Source organism: Microdochium trichocladiopsis, assembly GCF_020744255.1.
Source record: "Microdochium trichocladiopsis strain MPI-CAGE-CH-0230 chromosome Unknown B0I36scaffold_1, whole genome shotgun sequence".
In the NCBI taxonomy this organism is placed as follows: Eukaryota; Fungi; Ascomycota; class Sordariomycetes; order Xylariales; family Microdochiaceae; genus Microdochium; species Microdochium trichocladiopsis.
Window position 1 is genome coordinate 5,588,754 of NW_025763544.1, and position 21,786 is coordinate 5,610,539.

The 21,786-nt window shown below is 54.8% G+C and overlaps 7 protein-coding genes across 7 annotated transcripts; 4 read left to right on the plus strand and 3 right to left on the minus strand.

Annotated features, from left to right (window-relative positions):
- The first annotated feature begins 543 nt into the window (after positions 1–543).
- B0I36DRAFT_312747 (uncharacterized protein) lies at positions 544–2,436 on the plus strand. Its single transcript, XM_046152538.1, has 2 exons — positions 544–1,236; positions 1,297–2,436. Exons 1-2 carry the CDS (start codon positions 1,028–1,030, stop codon positions 1,955–1,957), a joined length of 870 nt encoding a protein of 289 aa, XP_046019444.1. The 5' UTR covers positions 544–1,027; the 3' UTR covers positions 1,958–2,436.
- A 587-nt stretch (positions 2,437–3,023) lies between these two features.
- B0I36DRAFT_312748 (uncharacterized protein) lies at positions 3,024–4,488 on the plus strand. The gene has a single exon (XM_046152539.1). It carries the CDS (start codon positions 3,124–3,126, stop codon positions 4,354–4,356), a length of 1,233 nt encoding a protein of 410 aa, XP_046019445.1. The 5' UTR covers positions 3,024–3,123; the 3' UTR covers positions 4,357–4,488.
- A 29-nt stretch (positions 4,489–4,517) lies between these two features.
- On the minus strand, positions 4,518–5,429 carry B0I36DRAFT_380164 (uncharacterized protein; the record flags this gene model as incomplete). Its single annotated transcript, XM_046160804.1, has 1 exon — positions 4,518–5,429. The coding sequence occupies one exon, from the start codon at positions 5,427–5,429 to the stop codon at positions 4,716–4,718; it is 714 nt and encodes a 237-aa protein (XP_046019446.1). The 3' UTR covers positions 4,518–4,715.
- A 725-nt stretch (positions 5,430–6,154) lies between these two features.
- B0I36DRAFT_358566 (uncharacterized protein) lies at positions 6,155–8,877 on the minus strand (the record flags this gene model as incomplete). Its single annotated transcript, XM_046157985.1, has 4 exons — positions 6,155–7,193; positions 7,249–7,378; positions 7,879–8,750; positions 8,816–8,877. 4 exons carry the CDS (start codon positions 8,875–8,877, stop codon positions 6,155–6,157), a joined length of 2,103 nt encoding a protein of 700 aa, XP_046019447.1.
- A 1,520-nt stretch (positions 8,878–10,397) lies between these two features.
- B0I36DRAFT_312749 (uncharacterized protein) lies at positions 10,398–11,621 on the minus strand. Its single transcript, XM_046152540.1, has one exon. The coding sequence runs from the start codon at positions 11,467–11,469 to the stop codon at positions 10,516–10,518; it is 954 nt and encodes a 317-aa protein (XP_046019448.1). The 5' UTR covers positions 11,470–11,621; the 3' UTR covers positions 10,398–10,515.
- A 1,420-nt stretch (positions 11,622–13,041) lies between these two features.
- Positions 13,042–15,785, plus strand: B0I36DRAFT_312753 (P-loop containing nucleoside triphosphate hydrolase protein). The gene is made up of 4 exons (XM_046152541.1): positions 13,042–13,423; positions 13,486–14,017; positions 14,077–14,265; positions 14,318–15,785. The coding sequence occupies exons 1-4, from the start codon at positions 13,370–13,372 to the stop codon at positions 15,472–15,474; spliced, it is 1,932 nt and encodes a 643-aa protein (XP_046019449.1). The 5' UTR covers positions 13,042–13,369; the 3' UTR covers positions 15,475–15,785.
- A 3,888-nt stretch (positions 15,786–19,673) lies between these two features.
- On the plus strand, positions 19,674–20,858 carry B0I36DRAFT_345004 (uncharacterized protein; the record flags this gene model as incomplete). The annotated part of the gene is made up of 2 exons (XM_046156315.1): positions 19,674–20,014; positions 20,063–20,858. 2 exons carry the CDS (start codon positions 19,674–19,676, stop codon positions 20,856–20,858), a joined length of 1,137 nt encoding a protein of 378 aa, XP_046019450.1.
- Positions 20,859–21,786: the final 928 nt, after the last annotated feature.

Consider the following 21,786-nt stretch of genomic DNA (forward strand, 5'->3'; position numbering starts at 1 on the left):
TGGCTCTGCCAATCGGAGCTGTGTTGGTGTTCCACCGAGGGTGGGGTCGAAATTTTATCAGATCCTTCTGGATGCTGGCATTGGCCGGGCCAACGGATCAAGGGCTCCTCATGCCCTCATCGTCTTGCCGTTCGTGGCAGACTGTTTAGCCGAGGCGAGCCGAGCTCGGGCAGCCGACAGCAAGGGCGCAGTGGGCTGATGGGCCCGAGAGGGACGTTTTCACGAAGGCCCTCGTTGGCAGATGGTCGTAGGGAAGGAGGTCGGGGAGATTGCTGTGCATGCCATTAGCATTTGTTAGACGACGAAGTAAAAGCCGGATACTCTGGGGCGCCCATGTGCTTGTGATGTCGAAGGCTCCCAATGATCGGCGAGATGACGGAACCGCGTGCCGGACAGTTTGCAGAAATGGAGCAGCGGCCGTCTGAGCTTCTCTCGTCAGGCACCCCGCACCCTGGCGCCTCAGGCAGCACCCGTCAGGTCCATGGGATTCTGACAAAGGCAGAACACACTGCGACCTCTAGAACACTGGCCCGAAGAAGCGCATGCAGCGATATGGCAAGCGCAAACAAGTTTTCGTGCCACATCATCCTCGAAGAAGCCCTTGAACAATTGTGTCAAACTCGCCTCAGTTCATGATGGCCACCGGCTGACGCGCTATCACGTGCACCCACAGAGGGTTTGAACTGCCCAATGCCCCTGCACCCGCATCGCCACTTTTCACAGCTCATTGTGCCATTTCAGCCAACAAACAGCAAAGGCTCCAGGCAGCGACACGAGAGGCTGTCTGCCTGTATTACGGTGAATTGTTGCCATCGTCTTCTGCCTGATCGTCCACAGCACCTCGAGCCAGTCGGCCCTTGCCCTTGGAGCTGGAAGTTGCGCTTCGAAAGGTACCTGCGGAGGAACATGCCATATATTTGAGCATATCTATGTCTGCCCGATATTCCTGGCCAGACCCTCAACGGTGGCGATCGACGGCAATTGACAATACACTTTGCGGGGCGCTGCTCGTAAAGAGCTGTAGGACATGGCTGGCATCTCTAGAGCGGTCGCAGCTGATATCCTATCTCACCTGCTCAACACCCTCGAGTACCCGCCACAGGAGAGGCATCGGAAGAGATACAGTAGCTTGGTCGAAGGCAACGAGGCGGCCCTGCATAGATACCTGTTCTCATGCCTCCGCCCGGAAGTTCTCGAGGTCTTCAGTCACCAATCCTCTCTTCCGTCTTGGGCAACGTGAGTTTTGCGCTCCAAATCTCATTACGGGAAACTCGCACTGATTAGCTCATTGCGAAGCCTGAGGAAGTTGAACGAGCAGGGTCCTCCGCCGCCAGATGCGGCTGGTGTCTACCTAAATATCATCCGTGGCACCGACGGCCATGACAGGCTGTACGTTGGGCAGACTACTCGCCTGAATCAGCGCATCTTTCGCCAGCACATGAATTTTCGCTATCGCCGAGACAACAGGTCTCTCCACTACCATGCCATCGAGTACAGCAGTTGGAACAACTTTGTCGTGCTAGCCGTTCCGCCACCACCTTCTGGGTCACTCCCATCGTGGCTTCGTGGGAGCAATCCCCAGCTAATACTCAATGTCCTCGAGATGTGGTGTGCGCTTATGTTCAAGACATTGCCACGGAACACCTTTGAAGACTGGCTGCCGGAAAAGTATCTCGACGCTGAGCATGCAGATTGGTTTCCGCTCAATTTGGCCCTGCCACTGGACCAGGGAGACCATGAGCTTGGCGCTACCGTGGATTGGGGTGAGGCGTTACGAAACGCCAATGACCCTCTCGCAAGAGGATATGCCTCGGGACGCGCACCGACTTCGACATCGCTGTCGGTGCAGCACGAGAAGCCGGCCGAGGTAGAGTCGGCGGGACTGGGAGCAAGCAGCATTGTACTGCTGGCCTTTGCTGCCGGATTTGTGGCAGGAGCTTTCTGGCAGAAGAGGTAAAGCTCCTGTAGCCACGCTCTGGCTCGTTCATGAATGTGGCTAAGAATGTTGGTGCCCGAAGAGGCCACAGCAGACGCACGCAGGCACAGCGTGCAGAACATTAAGCGATCGACGGGGTCATGCTAGGGCACAGAGCATTACTGTAATTGACGGAACGCTATTGGAGCCGCATGGGACCGCATGGGACCGCACTGGAGTACGCGGCGGGACTGGAGCTGATGATGTCATGGGCCTAAGGTCCACGTTGCGATCACGTTTGCTTTAGCGACGATCAGTAACGTGACCAGATCCACAACCTCAAGAGAGGCCATCAAACCGCTTCAATAGTTGCCCTTTTGACCGTTCAGAGGTTCCTCACTCGTTCAATTTCTTTGCGGAAGAGATTTCTGTTCAATGCCCACCTTGCAGCAAGAATGTTCTCATACCAGGTCATTTCACAAAGTCTGCTTCCAACGCGTAACCCGTGGCGAGCATTGGCGGACGGTTTGCTCCCCCGGCCCCGCAATTGCGGCAAGGATCGCTAGCAAAATCTGGGGCTTGGTTGCAGCTAGAAATAAGCTCGGGCGGCCAGAATGGTTGTGATTGGCCATGCGAGCAGTTCCTGGAGGAGACCTGGCCAGGGGAGCTTGAGGCCCATGTGAAGAAGAGACCCATCCAGCAGCAGTGATTCTACACAATTACACAATGCCGTCATTTCCTGTCCCCATCGTCGAGCGGCTCCAGCCGCCTGGATTGTGTGGTGGCGCTGTTCCTGCATGGGCACTCGCCTGCTGTGGCTGGCACCAGGACTTCTAAGCTGTTGCGGCTGATCCCGGGTCTCAGTTGCCCAGCGCCGTTCGCGGCTCCACGGCAGGCAGGCACATGCATTGGCACACAGAGGTGCCGTCGTCATGACATCATGCCATCATTGATCGATCACGCACCACAGGCCGCTCCTGCCTCCCGCCCCGGAACCAAGGCATCCACAAACTCAATTGCACGCGAGCCGTTTGCAATTATTAAACAGACAGCCGCCTGCAAGCTCGTCAAGCCTATCTTTCCTGTTGTCCGCATTGTCCCCCATAGACCACAACGTTTTCCCATTGACCACAACTGATCCGACTCTGCGTCATTCCTCCACCTCTTCCCTACAAACTCGCCAAATACGCACAAAACACCTTGTCACCATGATGTCTGCACGCCCCATTGCCCGCGCCGCCGTGCCCCGTGCAGTCGCGCGGAGCACCCGCAACGTCGGCCGCCAGACCAGATTCCAGTCCACCACATCGAGCTCCAGCAGCAGCAGCGGCAGCAGCGGCTCACACATCGCCTCTGGTCTTGCTGGTGGTGCCGCGGCCGGCCTGGTCCTGTACGGCGTCTTCCTCTTGACGCCCTCTGGCCGCATGCACAGCACCATCAACAAGGGCGCCATCGAGGCCAACAAGAAGTACAAGGAGGCGACCAAGAAGCTCCAGGAGACCACCCCCAACGCCGACCAGGCGATCGACTACATCAAGAAATACTGCTACACCTACGTTGGCTGGATCCCCAACGGCCGCCAGTATGTCGATGCTGCTTTCCAGGACATTGACACTCTGCGCGAGCACCACGGCGACGAGGTCAATGCTGCCGTCAGCGACACCTACAAGCGCTTCCAGGAGCTGTCCAAGTCCGGTCTCAGCATGGAGACCGCCTCCAAGGCCTTTGACGCGCTCACAGAGTTCTCCAAGAGGCTGGCCGACATTACTGGTGATGCTCTCGGCGACATCCTCGAGAACCACCCCGAGGCCAAGAAGAAGTTTGGCGGCAGCATTGACCAGCTCAAGGAGCTGAGCGACAAGTACGGTCCTGAGGTTAAGCAACAGGTTGACGAGACATACAAGCAGGTCAAGGACGTCCTCGCGGGTGGCTTCAGTGCTGCCAACCTTGACAAGGCTCGCAAGCTCATGCAGGACAAGGTTGAGCAGGTCAAGAAGCTGGGTGATGAGGCCTACAAGAAGGGTCTCGAGCAGGCGAAGCCCTACCTTGATAAGAACCCCAAGGTCAAGGAGATTATTGAGAAGAACGGCGATGCGCTGAAGCAGGGCAACGTGAAGGAGCTTTTCGAGAAGGCCAAGAAGGCTGCCGAATCCGGCGACCTCGGCGACCTGGAGAAGTATGTCAACGATGCTACGGAGAAGGCCAAGTCCAAGGGCTCCGAGGCGGCCAGCAGCTTCGGGCTGGACCAGTACTTTGACAAGATCCCTAGCGGCAGCGAGATCCTCGCCAAAGTCAACCAGCTGAGAGAGGTTGCCGACAAGCACAAGGATGAAGGCGAGAAACTGCTCAAGGAGACCATGGACGAGCTGAAGCAGGTCCTTGAGAAGAAGTCCGAAAAGGCCCAGGAGATTGCCGACAAGGCGAAGAAGGATGCCAAATAAGGAAGGGCGAGCGCGCCACCAGCATTCGTGTACTTGTACTCATAGTCTAGCATTGTTCGGCGTTGGGGGATTCAGAACCACTAAAATTTAATTGATCATTACGATGGCAATCAAAGAACCTATTCCATTAGATTTCGCACCGAACTCTACCGGTGTTATTTGGTGTCTCGACTAAACTGGCCTCGTCGTCCAAACCCTAGACGTCCCAGTGTCCCAAGCCGTGTCTCCTTTCAACCACGACACTCAATCGCTGCGAATACCAAGTGGTGTCTGGACAAGACTTCAAACGCGCGTGGGTTACTCCCTTTGTCCGAAGCCACATTTTCTCTGTAGGGATCGCGCGACGCGGTCTAAGAGGCTCACAGCAGTGTTGCCCCAGGCTCAGTTTCGCCGTCCAGGAGGCTGTACGATGCAAGCATCCAGTTGCGGTCCGAACAGAACGTCATCCAGGTTGAGTCTATCCTCGCCTGCAAGACCCCGGAGCACAGAGCATCGCGCAACGGGAAGAGCGTGTCCCGGATCTGGTCCAGCTTCTCATTGTCGCTGGCGGCATCGTTGTCGTCCTTGCTCTCGTCGTTGTTCTCGATACTGTTGGACCGCTCGGCCTTGAGCACGGCGTGCAGGAACATCTGGTCCGACGGGCTCAGCATTACGTCCTCGGTGAGGGTGAGAAGCAGCTTGTCACTCAGTTCCTCCGAGATCGCGGTCGGTGGTGACTCCGGGTGGGGACGACCTCTGATCTGCTCGGCCAGAGCAGGCAGGATCTGGATCTCGCCTGTGTACAGGTAGTGGACAAGTACATGACCGGCGTGTGACGAGATGCTGAGTCTTGCCGGCTGTCTAGTGAGCCCGTGTACGTGCGTGGTTGACGCTGGTGCTCTGTCCCCAAAGCCGTCGTTGCTGTTCTTCTCGATGACGGGCTCGAGCTTGGCGGCGATGAAGCTGTGGACCTGGAGGCTCTTGCAGTCCTTGAAGGTGACTGCGGTTGTCGTGGCGTATTCTGACTTCCCGTGTAGAAGTTGGTTGGGTCTGCGATCAGGAAATCGTGTAGCAAGAGCTAGGAGAGGCGGCATTGCTCAAATCATGTCTGCTTCTTGGCTCTGTCCACTCACGGGCGTGTTTGGCCGGGTGATGTCGGAGCCGTCCGTCGTGGAGGATGCCATTACACCAGTTTGTGGTGTGGCCAGGTAGTATCACTGATGATGGCGCGAGCGAGATACCCAAGAGAACATGAATCCAGGCACAAGCATAATGGGGAAGCCAAGCTCATATACACGTGCGCTCCCGAAGGGAGGGAGTCATAGCCAACTGAGATGGGCCTAGGGGCATTTCTCACCTCAGGCATTCGCTGATTCGCATCGGACATGGGGAAACGATCAACTAATCTTTTCTGAGTGGTCAGGCATTTTGCAATTCTGGAGGCTTTCTTCAGCCGTAGCATGCCGACATTCGAGTTGTATTCTTTCCATGGCATAAACAGCAATGTCCTCTGATACCTATGGCAGGTACCTCTTATCATTTTCTCAGCACGAACCACGTTTCGCGTTCAAAAGTCTTGATTTGCAATTCAAGACGTTGGAGAACAATGAATGGATTGTCATACAACAACCAACGTCAAGACCATGGCATCCCATTGTAACAACATAATAGCAATCTCAACCACCGGCTACATGCTCTCAATACATGGCTTGCGCAGGAGCGTGGGAGTTTTCGTAAAGCAGAATTCTCCGTCAGGGACAGTTTAGACACAAGCCCACAAGGCTTGGGGTAGATAAGTAACAGCTGACCCGGGCCAGCCTCACTTGCTGTGAAGCGCAATCGAAGCTTTGGCACCAGCAGGGCTGTCCACGTCAAAGATGAACTCCTCCAGCAAGTAGGTGATCTCCTGTAGCCGGCTCTTGTCCGCCACCCACGGGGCTTTGCGGACACCAATGGGTACCCGGTATGCTCTACTGAGAATTCCACGAGCCTCGGCGACAATACTTCGAAGCTGTGATACCTTGTCGTCCAGCTGCGCTGGCCCTCGGCCGTTGATGACATCGAGTGCCGCGGCGCAGCTGCTGCAGATGAAGGCCTCGGCCTCGCTGCTGGTGGCAAGGGTGACCCTCTCGGGTTGGGAGGCGGCTCGGCTTCTCGCGTCGGTGGCATCCATTTCTGCCTCGAGCAGTGCTTTGAGGATCATCGTGTCGACCACGCTGGAGCTCTTGTTGGTGCCCAGTAGTGGGGTCGAGCTGATCAGCGAGCGCGAGAAGGCGCGTACCTCATCCCACTGGTGCGCAAAGTCGTTTCTAAAGTCGCTGACCAGCTCGCGGGCGAGGCGCTGGATCCATTCTCCGGCAGACACATCGTCGATGCCACAGGCAAACGCGCGCCGCATGCATTCGAGAACTGCCACGAAGCCGAGGTGGGAAAATATGAGCCCGTACATTGGGAAGATCACCAGGTCGAACAGTTCTAGGTCATGGATCTCTGTAGACTTGGCTGCCAGCTCAAAGAGAACGACGAGCTTGGCAGCGTCGATACTGTTTGCTGCAGGTGTCGCAGGTAGTGTGCTGGCGTCGGCTTGTTGTGCGAGCCGGGAGGCGAGGGCGGCAAAGCCGTTATCCTCTGGAAGACTGTCCAGATCGAGGTCCCCGCTGTAGAGGTAGTGCACAAGGATATGACCAGCCTGTGAGGAGATGTTGAGGTGGACGGGCATGGGCAGAGGTTGGTCGCCCTCGACGTCGCAGGGTAAGCCCGTGAGCTTGGAGAGGATGAAGCTGTGCGCTTGGAGTATCTTGCCATCCTTAAAGGCCATCGAAAGTGTTGTATCATAGCGCGCTGACCTGTTGCATATGCTATATTCAGACAGCAAGTTAGCTGGCCATCTTTTATGTGAAGTCGTTGTCTTACATGGTCTGCTCGGCGCGCTCTGTCAGCTCGCTCCCAGGGGTGTCCAACTGGGTCATGATGGAGCTGTCTGTCGTGGAGGGCGCCATCACAGGGCTTTGGCTAATGTTGGGCAAATCCGACGGACTTGTCTCTGTTTCCCGAGTTGAGATGAAGGATTGGACATTTGTAGTTGTATTCGTGACGAGGGTGCTGGAAATGCAGGCATGCAAGCCTTGCAGGAAGGGCGCGGACGGGCAGGTGCTGCCTGAGGCTGGAGAAGCACTCAGGCAGGAACTGGTCAGCCAGATTTCAGACAACGCCGATCGTCCCTGTAGCGTGCACTTCTTCTCGGGGATTAATCAGCTGCAGTGATTCCAGATCTTATTTCGAATTTGTGTTTTTCTTGCCATGTAACTGGCATGATTTTCTCACCATTACAAGATATAGAGATGGTCATCAGTGCATTGCATCAAGAGTGATTGCACAGAACCAGTCTTCAAAAAATCTTCATCTGTAGCGTGGCAACATTTCTCTGGACACAACAGGGCCACGACGTGATTCGCCCTCACTTTGTACCATTTTGAGGACCTGGTATGGGAGCCTGGGCACTCGGCCTCGCATTTTGTGAGGCATACACGCCTCCCGGCGTACCTGGCATGCCGAGCGGAGCACCCTTTGCCTTTGTGACGTTCGGAGCCCCAAATGCGCTGCCTTGAGGTCTCGGCGTGCCCGGGGAAGCACCAAACGAGGCGTTCTGCGCACCAAATCGGCTGCTCTGGGCAGCGATGCCAAAGGTTGACTGTGGACTACCAAATGACGCCGAACCAAATAGTGGCTGGGTCGGCTTTGCAAGGAACGCAGACGGCTTCTTGTCTTCCAACTCGCCAATGGTGGCATCCTTTTCTGCAATGACCCGTCGCAGCTCCTGAACCTCGGTGGCCTTTTTTTCCAACGCCAGCTCGAGCAAGATGCTGAGCACTGTCTCCTTGATGGGAATGGCTCTTCTGCTGGCGTCGTCGTGAACACCGATCTGATCAACAATGTCCCAGACCGCAGAGTTCCACAGACCATGTTGTTTGTCTAAATACAGCTTGAGGATGTCACGCAGGTATGACTTCGTATCGAGACCTGGATCCGCGTTGGTATAGCAGTCATGGATTGTTTTGAACACCTCCTTGTGCTGCATCTTATTGGTGAACTCGATAACTCTAGCTTTCACAGAGTTGAGCAGCGCCTCGAGCTTGTACTGTGTCGCGAGGATGTGGAGCTCCAGAGCGGTGCTGAGGTAGTCCGCGACAGTCTTGCAATTTCCTAGAGGCACTGGAAAGTCGCATGTACGACTGTACAGGTAGTGACTCAGAACATGTCCGGCTTCAGCGGACGTGTAGCTGAAATCGATCACATCGAGCGGATCGTTTGCCTGGTTTTGGGGCTTTGGGAAGTGCTTCAATTGGAGGATGAACGCATGGACGGTTAAGATGGCATCGTGCTTGAATCGCAGTTTGACGAGTTTTGCAAAGGGCCTGTATGGCAGTAGCATCAGTCCTGACGTGCTTGTCAATGATGCTGTTTGAGAAAAAAGACCTACAGATCTGGCGCCTTGTCCTTTACAACGCTGACAGCTGGCTTGGGAGGATGGGGCTCGGCCATTGTGAGTGATTTGTGAGGCCCTAAATTGTCGCCGTGGTCGAGGTAGGCCGCCGAGTGGTGCTGGCGAGGGCTTCTTGTAGACTGCGTGCCTTCGGCCGATTCTCAGACGGATGCATAAGTCACTGGCCGCCGGTTGGGCAATGTCAAGTTTGCGATGCCTCGTTTGCTTGGTGCAGAGAGCAGATTTGGCAGCGTAGATGGCGGCGCAGTGCTGTCGTCCGGGAAGGAGCGGGTGGTGCCCTCCCTCAGCGCACACAACCCACCACCATTGTAAAAGCAGCCACAGCAGAATCAACGTCGCCATGACTTGATACTCCAAGAGTGCTCAGAATACATCAAGGGGGAAGAGAGAATGTCGCTGCTGGGCCGTACAGCACGTACACTTATCTCATTGATATACTTTTCACTGGAATAAATTGCATCAGTCAAGGCATGTATTATGGACTGCGATTCCTCAAGGAGATACACATTTCCCCAAGGGAGGGGAGGAGTTCTCAAGTCTCCTGCCTGACAGAGTTGGCCATCACTCCATAGAGACAGCTCGCTCACATCATCTCTGCTGATGGGCTCCTTTCTCGCGCCAGCCGAAGTCTCAGTTTTGATGCCAACAACGACTAGTTACATTGAGACAGATCAAGTCAGATCCTTCGCTTTCTGCTTTGGACTATTCCTGCTTCACAATGGACTTTGTGCCTTCTTTGTCACCACCCTCACTTCTTTCGGACCGAATTTTCCGTTTCTTGGGGGCACTGTCGTGGTTATGTGCGGTCGCCGCATCTTGTTCTTTGTCCAACTCTATCATGAGGCTGAGAAACAAACTTGGAATGGATGTCTTGGCAGGAGGTGGGCCGTAGGCCTGAGACGCTGTCATTCTTGACTCCATGAACATGCCCAGGCTAGAGTACGCGTCCGACAAGACCGATTTCACATACTCCCGGTACCAGCTGTCAGATGCTTTTGGCTTCGGATTGCTGTTCTCAATCGCTCTGATCATGGTTTGCGGGCCAACCTTGCCCTTGCAGATGGATAATGCCGCAGTAGTAAGAACGGACAGGTCGTGGAGTCCGTAGATCTTGGAAAGTGCGTACAGCTCAAGCGTTGTGCGACAATTCACTTCGAAATCGACAAGGTGATCACCAGCGAGTCACATGGTCTGATGGCTCACAAGGATAGCAATGATGCGATAACGCAGCCATGACTTGACGGCATGTTGGGCAATCCGAAAGTGTGAGAGGTAATGGCTTAGCGAAGCTGGACGTCGTCCTGGCTGCTTGTTTTTCGAAGGGATAGTGTCGACAGGCAGTTGCCACATAGTACGGGGTTTTGTGAAAACACGAGGAAGGGTAAGGTGGATCCATTCCCTAGAATCGACCATCTAAGCGTAGGTGAGGCATCTCACGCGTTTGCATTGGCCCATGAGGCATCAAAACCAGCTGCCTGCCACGAATCGACGTCCACTTTCAGCAACCTTGAGATGTTTTCAGGTGGCAATGCGCATCTTGCCAGTGCAGTCAACTGTGTTCGGCAAATAATTCGAGTAAATTCCAAGAAGCACCAACTAGGTACAGAGTGGACGATACATATAGAATACCCTGAAGTGAACCACCCAGAGCTGCACCACAGATCGCTTAAATAACCCTATCCTGATCCAGATAGAGCTGCAATTATCGAGTCCTTGTTCTCCTGCGCCCACTTCTCCATATTCTGGCCTCCATGTGCATATTTGCGCATGTTGACGGCTCCCTCCTCGATGATGCGCTTGACATCGTCCCCGGCCGTCTCCCGCTCGACAAACTCTTGGACAAGCGTGCGAGCTGTGGCATCGCCAAGCATTTGTTTCATCTCCTGCACATTCTCTTCCTGGTCGACCCTAACCACCCTGATCGGCCGCCCCAGCACCGTCCCAATAATTTCCAGCGCGTGACGTAGAGTCACCGGCTCCGGACCTGACAGCACGATAGCCGGTTCGTCTGTGACGGTTTCGGGCTTTTGACTGAGAAACGAAGCAGCCACGCGGCCAAGATCCTCGGGTGTGCACAACTCGAGCAGTGCGTCTGGGTATGCGACGCGGACTTCACCCTTGGCAATACCCCCGTAGTACCACCTCATGTTGCTACTGAAGAAGCCCGCGCGTAGCGCCACGTAGCCTTGCTTGCCAAATGTCTTTTCGAGCTGTATCTCGTACTGCGCGTGCAGCCACGGGATGTACTTCTCTGGACCGACTTGGGACAGGTCGTCACCGGCCGTCGCAATGCTCACAGTGCTGAGAAACACGACGAACTCGACACCGCCTGCTTTGAGAGCGCCGATAATGTCGGGAACAATGTCTTGTGAGCCAAGGGTTGCATAAAGGAACGCGCGCTTTGCACCGGTCGTACGCACAGCGGCCTCGATGGTGTCTGGGCGGAACAGGTCGATTTGCACGCGCTCATATCGGCCTGCCTTTTCGGCGGCGGCGGATAGGCCGGGCACGGGCTTCTCGAGATCGCGCACGGCCAGCACGACTGAGGATCCGTGTTGTTCGGCGAAGCGGGCGGCTGCTGAGCCAACGTCGCCGGTAGCGCCGATGACAATCACTGGAGCAGGAGTCATGGTGTATTTTGTTGCAATCGTTATTTCTAGGCAGTGTTTGGAGTGCTGATGAGGTTAATGACGCGTTAGACGAGGGCACGTCAGACATTTTATATATGCGCTCATGCAGGCACCCGAGTTTGCAGAGCCACGAGCCCGAGATAGTCTGTATCAATTTCGTCACCTTGCTAGGAAGGCGCATTACTGGCTTTCGAGGACCACATGCGCAGTTGCCGCGTCAGCGCTAGGCGACCTGGACTTCGGGCCCGAAATCTCGGGCCCGAGAGTGAGGTAGCATTGCATTACTCCAAGTGGCAGTGCAAGGATCGAGAGGGCAAAGGACCACTTGGAGTCCCGAGTTCTGAACGTGGGAAGGATTAATAAAGTGCATTGCTATTCTGGCAGTACCGTTTTTTTGCGAGACTGGCAATACCCACATATATGACTAGGCCGGCGTACTCTTCTGGCCAATCATAGGCCATCGCTCAACATCCTCACGTCAATGTGTGCATACGCCGCGCATGGAAACACACCACTAGCACATCCATCACCATACCCCCGACAGCGCCACTATACCGACCTCTCTTACTCTGTAGATACCTCCCGAGGGGAGCCTAGAAGGCGGCCTACTTGTCGCAGCTTTGGAGGACTTGTTAGAGTAACGACTCTTCTACCTTACCGCTAGTCGACCGGAGCCTCTGCCACTACTGTGGTTGACCTGAGAGACCTGTAGCTAGGAATATTACATAGTCAGACACTCCTTAACAGCTGACTGATAGTCCTGCCGGCCCGAGAGTACATTATTTTTTTTCAGTCTACTTTTGAACGCGGTACTCGACGTTTCTCGCCGAAGTGCCTGCCTACCTACCTGCCCACCAGTCTGCATGTGTGAAGGCAGGTGCGCAGGCAGGTGCGCAGGCAGGTGCGCAGGTGGAGTTTTTGATATTGAAGCACGCAATTTATTTGGCTGAATCATGGTATAATGGGTACAGTATGTGGGTACTACCAATCTAGCAACAACGGCTCTGCCAGAATAGCAATGCACTTATTAAAGTCGGATTTGTCAGAATGGAGAGGCACGAGAATAGCAAGATATGGGCTGCGTGAGGAGAAAGCCCATACCAACTTCTTTCCAGGGCTGGACGATTTTAGCAATCCGTAGGTCTTTTGGAGGAAATACGTGGTGTTGCAGCGCTGGTCGTGGTGTGCTGGGTTCGCTTGTCGTAGCAGGAATCTCATGCAAGGCCACGGACATAGCTTACTTAAGTAGTGATCAGATATACTGCTCACTGAACAGCAGTCGTTGCTGACAACAACAACATGATATCTTGGCCGATTGGTCTGGGCAAGAGCAGATGTAATAGAGGCCCCATCAAGTTTTCGTAATCGTATAATTCATGCTATTTAGTTTGCCGTCGCATAACAATACCTTTATTCACTCCCTCCATCTCACTGCGGGCGCCAAGCAAGGGTCGTCGGGGTCTATCGATAAAGCTGTCAGTGTGGGGCCCGACGATGGACTTCTGTGGGGCGCCGATATGGGTCCGGCCAGCTCACGCGGGGTGCGTCATTGGGGCTGAGCCAGAGCTCACAACGTCGCCGCGTTACTCACCTGCGCCAGCGACAGTCTATGACTCGACTTTGCCCATTCCTGTTCTGCTAGCTCGCCATCGCTCCCACAAGCACATCGCTTTATCACGCCCCCATACGCGCTTGTGGCGTTCCCAACCGACTTCGAACATCTTGTCAGTTGACTTGGCGATCACTACACGCCCAGACGCGATCCTCCCACGCCGTCCAGCCATTCCGTGCAACCCGCCAAAACCACTGCGACCCGTCCAGACAACAAAACTATACAAACAGAGAAGGCTGCGCTTTGAGCAGGTCCCGGACTCAACGCTCCAATCCAGCAGCGCCCGGCATGGCGACAAAAGGCAACAAGCAGCTCCCCCATGAGCGGCGGAAAGGCGAGGCCGTGAGTTTCTAGCCTCGAGTCCGGGCTCAGCAGCGGTCGCTGGCATGCTAACCCTACTGTAGGCGTTGAGCGAGTTCGCCGATTTCGTCGAGAAACAGCAGGCTCTACGCTTCCCCCACAAGAAAGACGCCGCTGCGCCTCCGAGCTACGAGCACCACGACGAACTTGACATACTAGACGAGCTGAACCTCGACGACACGGAGCCTCAGGCACCGCTACGCGACCTGCTACTGGCTCCAGAGGACTCGGGAAAGCTACATATACAGCTTGTGCAGCTCGTTGACGATAGGTTGCAGGAGGGCCACGGCGAGGCCGTGTTCGACATTGGCTTCGAGAACAACAACCAATCCATGCGTCTGACGAAGGACGAGTACGAGACGGCCCTCGCACGGTTACGAGCTGCGGCGGATAAGAATAAAGCGGCATGCAATGTGCTCCTGACGAACCACGTCCACGGCAGTGTGGAGGCCGAGTCCACGGCAGCAACCCCGAAGGATGCCAAGGACCAGCATTGCAGCGCCAAGATCCTCCTACGACGGCAGCCGGCATCAATCGAGAACGTGATCGAGACAAGAATAGCTGTGGTGGGCAATGGTAAGCATTCCGCCGTGCAGGGGCAGTGCTGGCATCAGCTAACGACGTGGTGGCCACAGTGGACGCGGGCAAGTCTTCCATGCTTGGTGTCCTGGTGAAGGGCGACCTCGACGACGGCAGGGGCAGAGCTCGTGTCAACCTCTTCCGGCACAAGCACGAGATTGAGTCTGGTCGTACCAGCTCTGTGGGCATGGAGATCATGGGGTTCGACACCGCGGGCAACGTCATCACGTCTGATACTCCGGGGAGTACGTATCCTCACTGCCGAGTAACTTGCTAATGGCTAATCATCCAGCACAGGGAAGCTGTCTTGGGACGAGATTGGGCGCCGAAGTGCGAAAGTCATCACATTCAGCGATCTGGCCGGCCACGAGCGGTACCTACGCACCACTGTGTTTGGTCTGTTGTCGAGCAGCCCAAACTACTGTCTGCTCATGGTCGCGGCAAATAATGGTCTCATCGGTATGAGCAAAGAGCACCTTGGCATCGCGCTCGCATTGAATGTGCCGATCATGGTCGTCGTGACCAAAATCGACATCTGCCCACCGAACATTCTCGAGCAGACGATACAGCAGATCACCAAGATCCTGAAGTCTCCGGCAGCGAGGAAGATGCCCATCTTCATCCGCAACCGCGAGGAGTGCGTCAATACCGCGACTCAGTTTGTCAGCCAGCGGATATGTCCGATCTTCCAGGTCTCCAATGTTACTGGAGAGAACGTGGATCTCGTAAGAACATTCCTAAACATTCTCCCGCATCACGGACGATACGACTCGGATGCCCCGTTCGAGTTCCACGTCAACGATACTTTCTCCGTCCCCTTCGTGGGAACGGTTGTCAGTGGTATTGTCAAATCGGGCGTCATCCATGCTGGTGACAACGTCCTCGTCGGGCCGGACTCTCTCGGGCAGTTCACTGCCACCAGTATTCGATCGATCGAGAGGAAACGAATAGGTGTGCCTGCAGCCTCGGCAGGCCAGTCTGCAAGTTTCGCGCTGAAGAAGATGCGACGCAAGGATGTACGGAAAGGCATGGTCGTACTGCCAAAACTCGAGGGCCAGCCGATGCCTCAGGTGTACCGCGAGTTCATTGCCGAGGTACTGATCCTGTCCCACGCAACCACAATCAAAACCAAGTACCAGGCAATGTTGCACGTCGGACCGGTCTCGCAGACCTGCGCCATAATTGACGTGGACCGTCCATATATCCGCACAGGCGATCGTGCGACTGTGGCTTTCCGATTTGTGCAGAGACCAGAGTACTTGGCCAAAGGCGACAGGATATTGTTCCGCGAGGGGCGAACAAAAGGCTTGGGCATCGTCTTGGCCGTTGGCTACGACCCGACGAAACCATTGATGGGTCGTGGACAGGAGGAGCAGGGTTCTGCGGAGTCTAACGGCCAGGCGGACTCTGCAGCCGATGTGAAGCCCACAGCAGGAGTCCGCGTCGGCGCTTGACGCGCTGCGCATGTCATGACCGCACGTGAGGATCGGGTTTGTTGATTTCTAATGATTGTTTCTATTTCTTTGGCATGCGATCAAAGTACTTTTCTTTTCTGATTTTTCGTTTCCTTTGTTGGGACAAGTATCACGTTCGGCTCCATGAGTCGCAACATCTGAAGTTCTGGAGTCATTGTGTCCTCACATTTGCATATCTGATTCCCCAGAATGGTTTGATCAAAGCAAAAAGTTATATGAGAGCATATATATACATGTCTGCTATTGATGGATGACTACATCTAATGCAATTGACACGAGCTATTCTGACACGTTCCTTGCATGGTCACGTAAGCCTTGGCTCCGCATTGTCTATCACAAAAGGAGAATGCCCTTGCACAGTTGGTATAATTATTAATGCGTGCCTAGCCTGAGGAAAGCCTAGTAGTGTCTTGAAGGGCCCACCCGTCCAGCGTGCCAATCTGCATGCCGTAGTATCCTAGTGGCAAAGCATGTCCGAGTCGCTCCAATGCCACACCAAGAAAGCAGCAGAATTCTGCTCAGCTGCGCCCCGGCTTCCCATGAACTTCCTCCGCCCTCACCAACGACGTAATTGGTGCCCTCTTTGCCCGAGATCCCGTAATGGTTGCCTTGTCATGTGACATGCCTCCCATCCCGTACCCGATGGAGTATAGCTCAAGTTGGAGCGAGCGGCATTTGGGTTTCACGGTTTGCGGGGGTGGAGCCAATGGCGACGCCGTCCCGACGAGACGGTTCTTGCCCTAGGAGGCAGCTTCGGTCTGCATCACGGGGGGCATTCTCAGTGGGCGAGTAATGTGAAATAGGTGCGGGTGCTTGAGGGGGTGTTGGTCAGCGGTATATGGTGGAATCGACTGGATTGCCGTGTCTGAAGCACTTTCCTTCTTCTACACCTTCGTGCCGGCTTGATAATCAATACCTATATTTTCGACTCCAGCTGAAGAAGTACCTACAAAGACACGACAAGGTAGAACATCGCCCAACATGAAGCCCACGGACCCTCTCACTGTCAAGAACGCAAAGTCGTACGCGAAGGCCAAGGAAAGCTACGACGCTGTCATCAATGATGCTGGACGAGCGGACTGGTATTGTAAGTGATCACTGGCCCGTCGAAGCCTGCCTAGGGCTTTCACTGTCTTTAGCTTGCCTCATAAATCCCTGGGCAACAAGCCATCGAGCCGAACCGGACCTTTGGTAGCTGGGCGGGTGTTATTAATCAAAGAAGACTGACATGAGCTGTCATCCTCCCAGGCCGCAACCACCGCGTCAGCTCGGGCCGCCACCCGTCCGTCGGCGACTGCCACATGATCAACAGGGTCGATCATCCAGAGCGCCGCAAGAGCAGCGACGCGAGCATCAAGGAGAAGAATTGGTTCCAGAACTGGATCAATCGTCCGGCGTACTAAGCTGTACCCGTTGCAAGGCCACGAAATTTCCTAGGTCGCTATAACACACACAGCCACAAGCATGGCAAATTATGTAATACTAGTTTCATGGCATAGCCATTGGTTTTGCCACTATCACCAAGTACGCAGCAGCTGGAGCACCTCGTTGGGTCTGACCCACGAGATTACGAATGAGATAATTGTAACATGAGAATATAACTCAACATAAATTACAACCTGTGAACCAAGACTGCGCTGATTTCTGTGAGGGCTACACCTACATTGGCACCGAGTTCGGCCGCACTGGATACTGCAGCAACAGCATCTTGGACACGGACCGACGCATGGGGCATGCCGCGAAGTACGACATGGCGTGATCGGGCGACAAGACGCAGCTGTGCGGCGTAGACTGGCCCATCTTGATCTACGGCCGGCGGCCATCGCACCCCAACCTCGTCTTGGGTGACCCATGGCACTTCCTGGCCTGCCCCGGCAAAGCACGGCCCGTAGGCGCTGTGTGACAGGGTCACCGCGGAAGCTGCATGAGCTTAACCAGGGGCGCCCGCTTTTGTGAGACAGGCCATGGATTAGGTGACGTTGGACCAGGCCGCCTCAAGTCAACGATCCGTGCGGGCCCTGCCGGCCACGGTAACGACGACGATGACGACGACGATCCTCAATGGCCACTCTGCGAGCGGAATCAAGCCAAAGTCTCAACGTCGAGTTCAAGGTCCAGCCCCGTGCTGACAGCCCCGTAGGCGACAGCGCGGCTGGGTTGGGGTCGATTATGCGCTGGCGATGAATGTCCGCCAGCGCATAATCCTGGGCATCCTGTCGAACTGGGGGCTTGAAGGGACCGCTCGTGCGTTGTATGAGCATCGTCGCTGGCCTTATCTACTGTTCACCATTGTACGCCGGTCCGCTTCATAGAGCAGTGCGGCTCTGTTCTTTTCGTTGCTACTATGAAGCGTTACTGCCATCCCTGACGAGCATCCTTCTTCTTCTATTTTTGCCAGGAATAAGCTTAACTTTTAAGATGTGCATAATTCTCAAGTAATCCAGGGCCAAAAGAAAAGTTAGAAAGTCAAATGGGTTCTCCAAGGTTAACGAACAAGTCCTGGTTCTCCTCGACTACGTGAGTATGAGTGGGTTGACCGCACAGACTATGTCCTGGGACTTCCGATGTCGGGCAGAAGCAGGCAATGGAAAGCACCCGAACTTTTCCGCTAGATAATGATGGTTTTGCTTCTTCTGTGGCAGGCAGCACCGCATTCAAGTACAATCCATGTAGTGCAGTGTCATCATCTTTAATCGTGGCAACCCGATAAAGCAAGCTGACGCGATTCATGTAACTATAACGTATGCCTATTTCGGCAACTGAAAGATTCCTGTACCCAGCCGCCGCCGTGTACAAGTCCTGTCGAAATTTCTCCCTCACAACTGACCCACCTCGCCGCCGTCGTGCAATGGATCAACCGACCAGCCTGGACACATGCGTATACGTAGTCAAGCCTCTCGCCAAGCCGTGGTAAGAGACACGCTGGGTGATCTTCAAGATGGATGTGGCGGGTAGTGTGATGGTCACTCAAACTACTCGAGCATTAACGGCCGCGGATGTGCTGCCGTTCGAGGGCAAAGCGGCGCGTTTAAACCGCGACGGCTGCGTAAGCAGCAGTGCGGGCATAAAGGTGTCGCGTGGAGGGCATTCGTGTTGCTGAGTAGGGGCATCGGCCCATCGGAGCTGGGTCCGGACGCATGGCATGAGAAGAAACATAAGCTTTCGGCCCCAGGGCTGGACCCCTTGTGTCGCTAGGGTGTTTGTCCACCGGATCTCAGCCTTGTCGGCTCTTGCTCCACAACGAGCCGTGCTCTCGCACTCGGACTCGACAGCAGCATCGGTATGATAATAAGCGGCGCGTGACAAAAACTCGTTGTGGACCGTGATAAGTGGGGGATGATGCGACGACAGCAGTCCCGCGTGTAAACGCTAGGCTGAAGGGCATAGATAATATCTGGGCCGACATCTTATTCTTCACGTAAGGGGAAAAAAGAGGCGAGTTGGGTAGCCCGGGCTTTCGACTTCCGGCCTGTCGAGGTCTGCTTTGTTAGTGCTGATGTGTCTTTGTGGTGTTTAGTCCAAGGATGCATACACGTGCGGAAGTCGGCAAGGACAGGCAGAATTGACACTGCCCTATATGGGAAGAGTGTTACAGAACTAGTACTGACGATTGTTGTACCACTACTCTAATCGGAAACAACAAGCGGGAGCTCTAGGCTCATCTCGCTCTAGAGAGCTTTGGTTCCCACGGAGTGCTATGTACGTCGTTTGACAGCCAAACATTAAACGCTATGCGACCATGCCAGTTGGCTCGTTGCCAGGGCTATATTATGTGAGAATGAGGCGTCGAGGCGCTTCGGCTCCAACAGATCACGGCAATTCGCACGGGATTGCCCCACAAACCGGTGTCACTTCACTTACTAAGGCCTGGTATGTGAAGCTGTAAACGGACAATGAGCTCTCGAAAGGGCAACGGCGACACTTCAGCCACAGTGGTCCCAGCCCAGGGCATGTCCATGTTGTGTTTGCATTGTGAGAGAGAATATGCTTTCCGCCTGGAATAGTCGTCTATGTCGGACCAGGCTAGTTATAACAGCCTTGTACCTCTCCATGTGATCTCAAATTCTGACGATGCAATCACTTCTTCACACAGTCACGAGTTCCTTCTGCAGTGTCTAAGCTTTCTACCCTCCTGCTCAGTTCACCACAACACTAACTGTCCAGCTCCTACCTCCAAAATGACATCACCAGGCCAGATACTGCGATGGCTGATTTTGATGATTGGTCTCATGTCGACCGGCATCTCTGCGGTGGTCCAAGTCATCCACGATCCAGTTGATAACAGTTCTGGAGCCAATCACCAGCTTGGGCTCCGGACCTGCCTATGGGTCATCACGCAAGCATTCAACGGGTGGCAAGAGTCCATCGTTACTGTTGCTCCATGGCAGTACCTTCGCTGGGGCCAGGAGACCTGCGTGGTGCAAGTTGTGAACAACCAACCTTCCGCGTTTAATGTTCTCGGAGGCGACCTTGCGCAGGGTTTCACCGAGATGCTAACGGTGGCCGCAGCCAGCAGGCCGTATGGATCGAGTGGGCTATAGCTCGGCGCGTGGCCTATTCAGAACAGCCCGACGTTCTTGGTGGCGCACTCGGATCGGTTCGGCGGCAACGTCGGCTTCGCCCAGAAGCGCGGGGCGGATGGTGCCTCCGGCGAGTTCGAGCTCCCTCCCAACGTCACCGCAGCAGATCCCGCGGAAAACGAGTTCGCTGCTCACGTGTCCGGCATCGACTTTGAGGCCCTGTGGACGGCGGCCGAAGCAGCCGCGAGCGATGCCGCGGCCCACGAGGACGACGGACTTGTGGAGAGAGATGGCCCATCCAGCACGAAATGGGACAACAGCAATGGCGGTAGCATTAGCGAAGAGAACATCGGCAATGGCAACAGTGACATCCCGGAACCAGGCATCTCCAAGCGCGCCAGATACTCATTGTCAGGGTGCAACACTGTCACCCTCAACACCAACGGCGACAAGAGCAGGGAATGCAAATGTACGAGTTTCCAGTCCGGCCTGGTCGGCCGCTTTCAAGTGCGCTGCAATGCGAACAAATCTGTTCACGGAGACTGGACCAAGCAGAAGATCTATAATGCGATTGGGTCGTTGCGGAGCCAAATTTACCAAGTTTACAACTTGACCGCCAACACTCAGTGGCCTCCAAATGTCGTCACCGTCACCGGCAAGCTCAATGAGGGTGCTGTCCTGTTTGTACCGTGGCGGAACGCGGAGGATAACCGCCCCAGTCGTGATGGTGCCAGCTGCTGCGAACGGCTGACGACTCAGCTAGCGGGGGAATTCGGCTGGGCGCCTACCGCCTGTACTTGCGATGCTCTCGACTCCAAGGGCCATTCGGCAGGCTGGCACTAGATGGTGAGTGATTAGATTTATTATGGGCTTGCATGATAGGGTGGTATGTAGACCCGAGCGGCAGGTTGCACAATTGCATCGAGGACAAGGACAGGTCATGAACGGGGGACGACACCTTTCCTCATGTTATTCCTTGCTGCCCTGTGTTTCTAATATGAGGGAAATCACCGAGGTTCTATTGTTACCCTTCTCTTCTGTTATGGGAAGCTCTTCCCGGATGTCTTTTCGACCTCACCTTGGAACGTAAGCTTTATCTAGGCCATAAGGGCTCTAGCTACTTCATGCAAGTGGACCAGATCTCTATCGGCCGTCATGTCCCATATAGAGGTAGTTACTTGAGTAAATGTCTTGTTATGCTTGGTATATCATCGAATCGCGACGTCCTTCGCGCTAGACAGCTCGGCGTCGTCGAAGAAGGAGTATAACACCGCAAAGCGCCGAGGAGTGGGGAGCCAAATTACAGAGCTGTTGTTTCGTTTGAACGACGGGATTTGCGGTCATGTTGCCAGAACGCCTCGCGGAGAGCTCAGCCACTGTATGAGGCAAGAGCGTTACCGGTGAGGCGATAAACATAAATCCAAGTCAGCACAACAAGCATGCAGTGGCGACCAACAGCGCGGACAGTTTGAATACCACGTCAACAATCCGCTGACCAACTTCGATGGAGAACTAGGAAAATGACGGCGAGGCCCGCCGAGGGGACACCCTGGTTCCAGCAAAGCTCATATCCTGGACGAGAGTCTTTCGGCGCGATCGCCGTCATTTTCCTAGTAATGCTTCTTTGCGAGCGTGGTACGAGATTTGTGATTTTACACGGTGTACCGCCAAGGAAATGCCTACTTATAGGCATAATATCTATGAAGTTACAAGGTAGTTATATGACCTGCAAAAAGCACCATACTCCACGACCATGAATGATTAGGTCGAG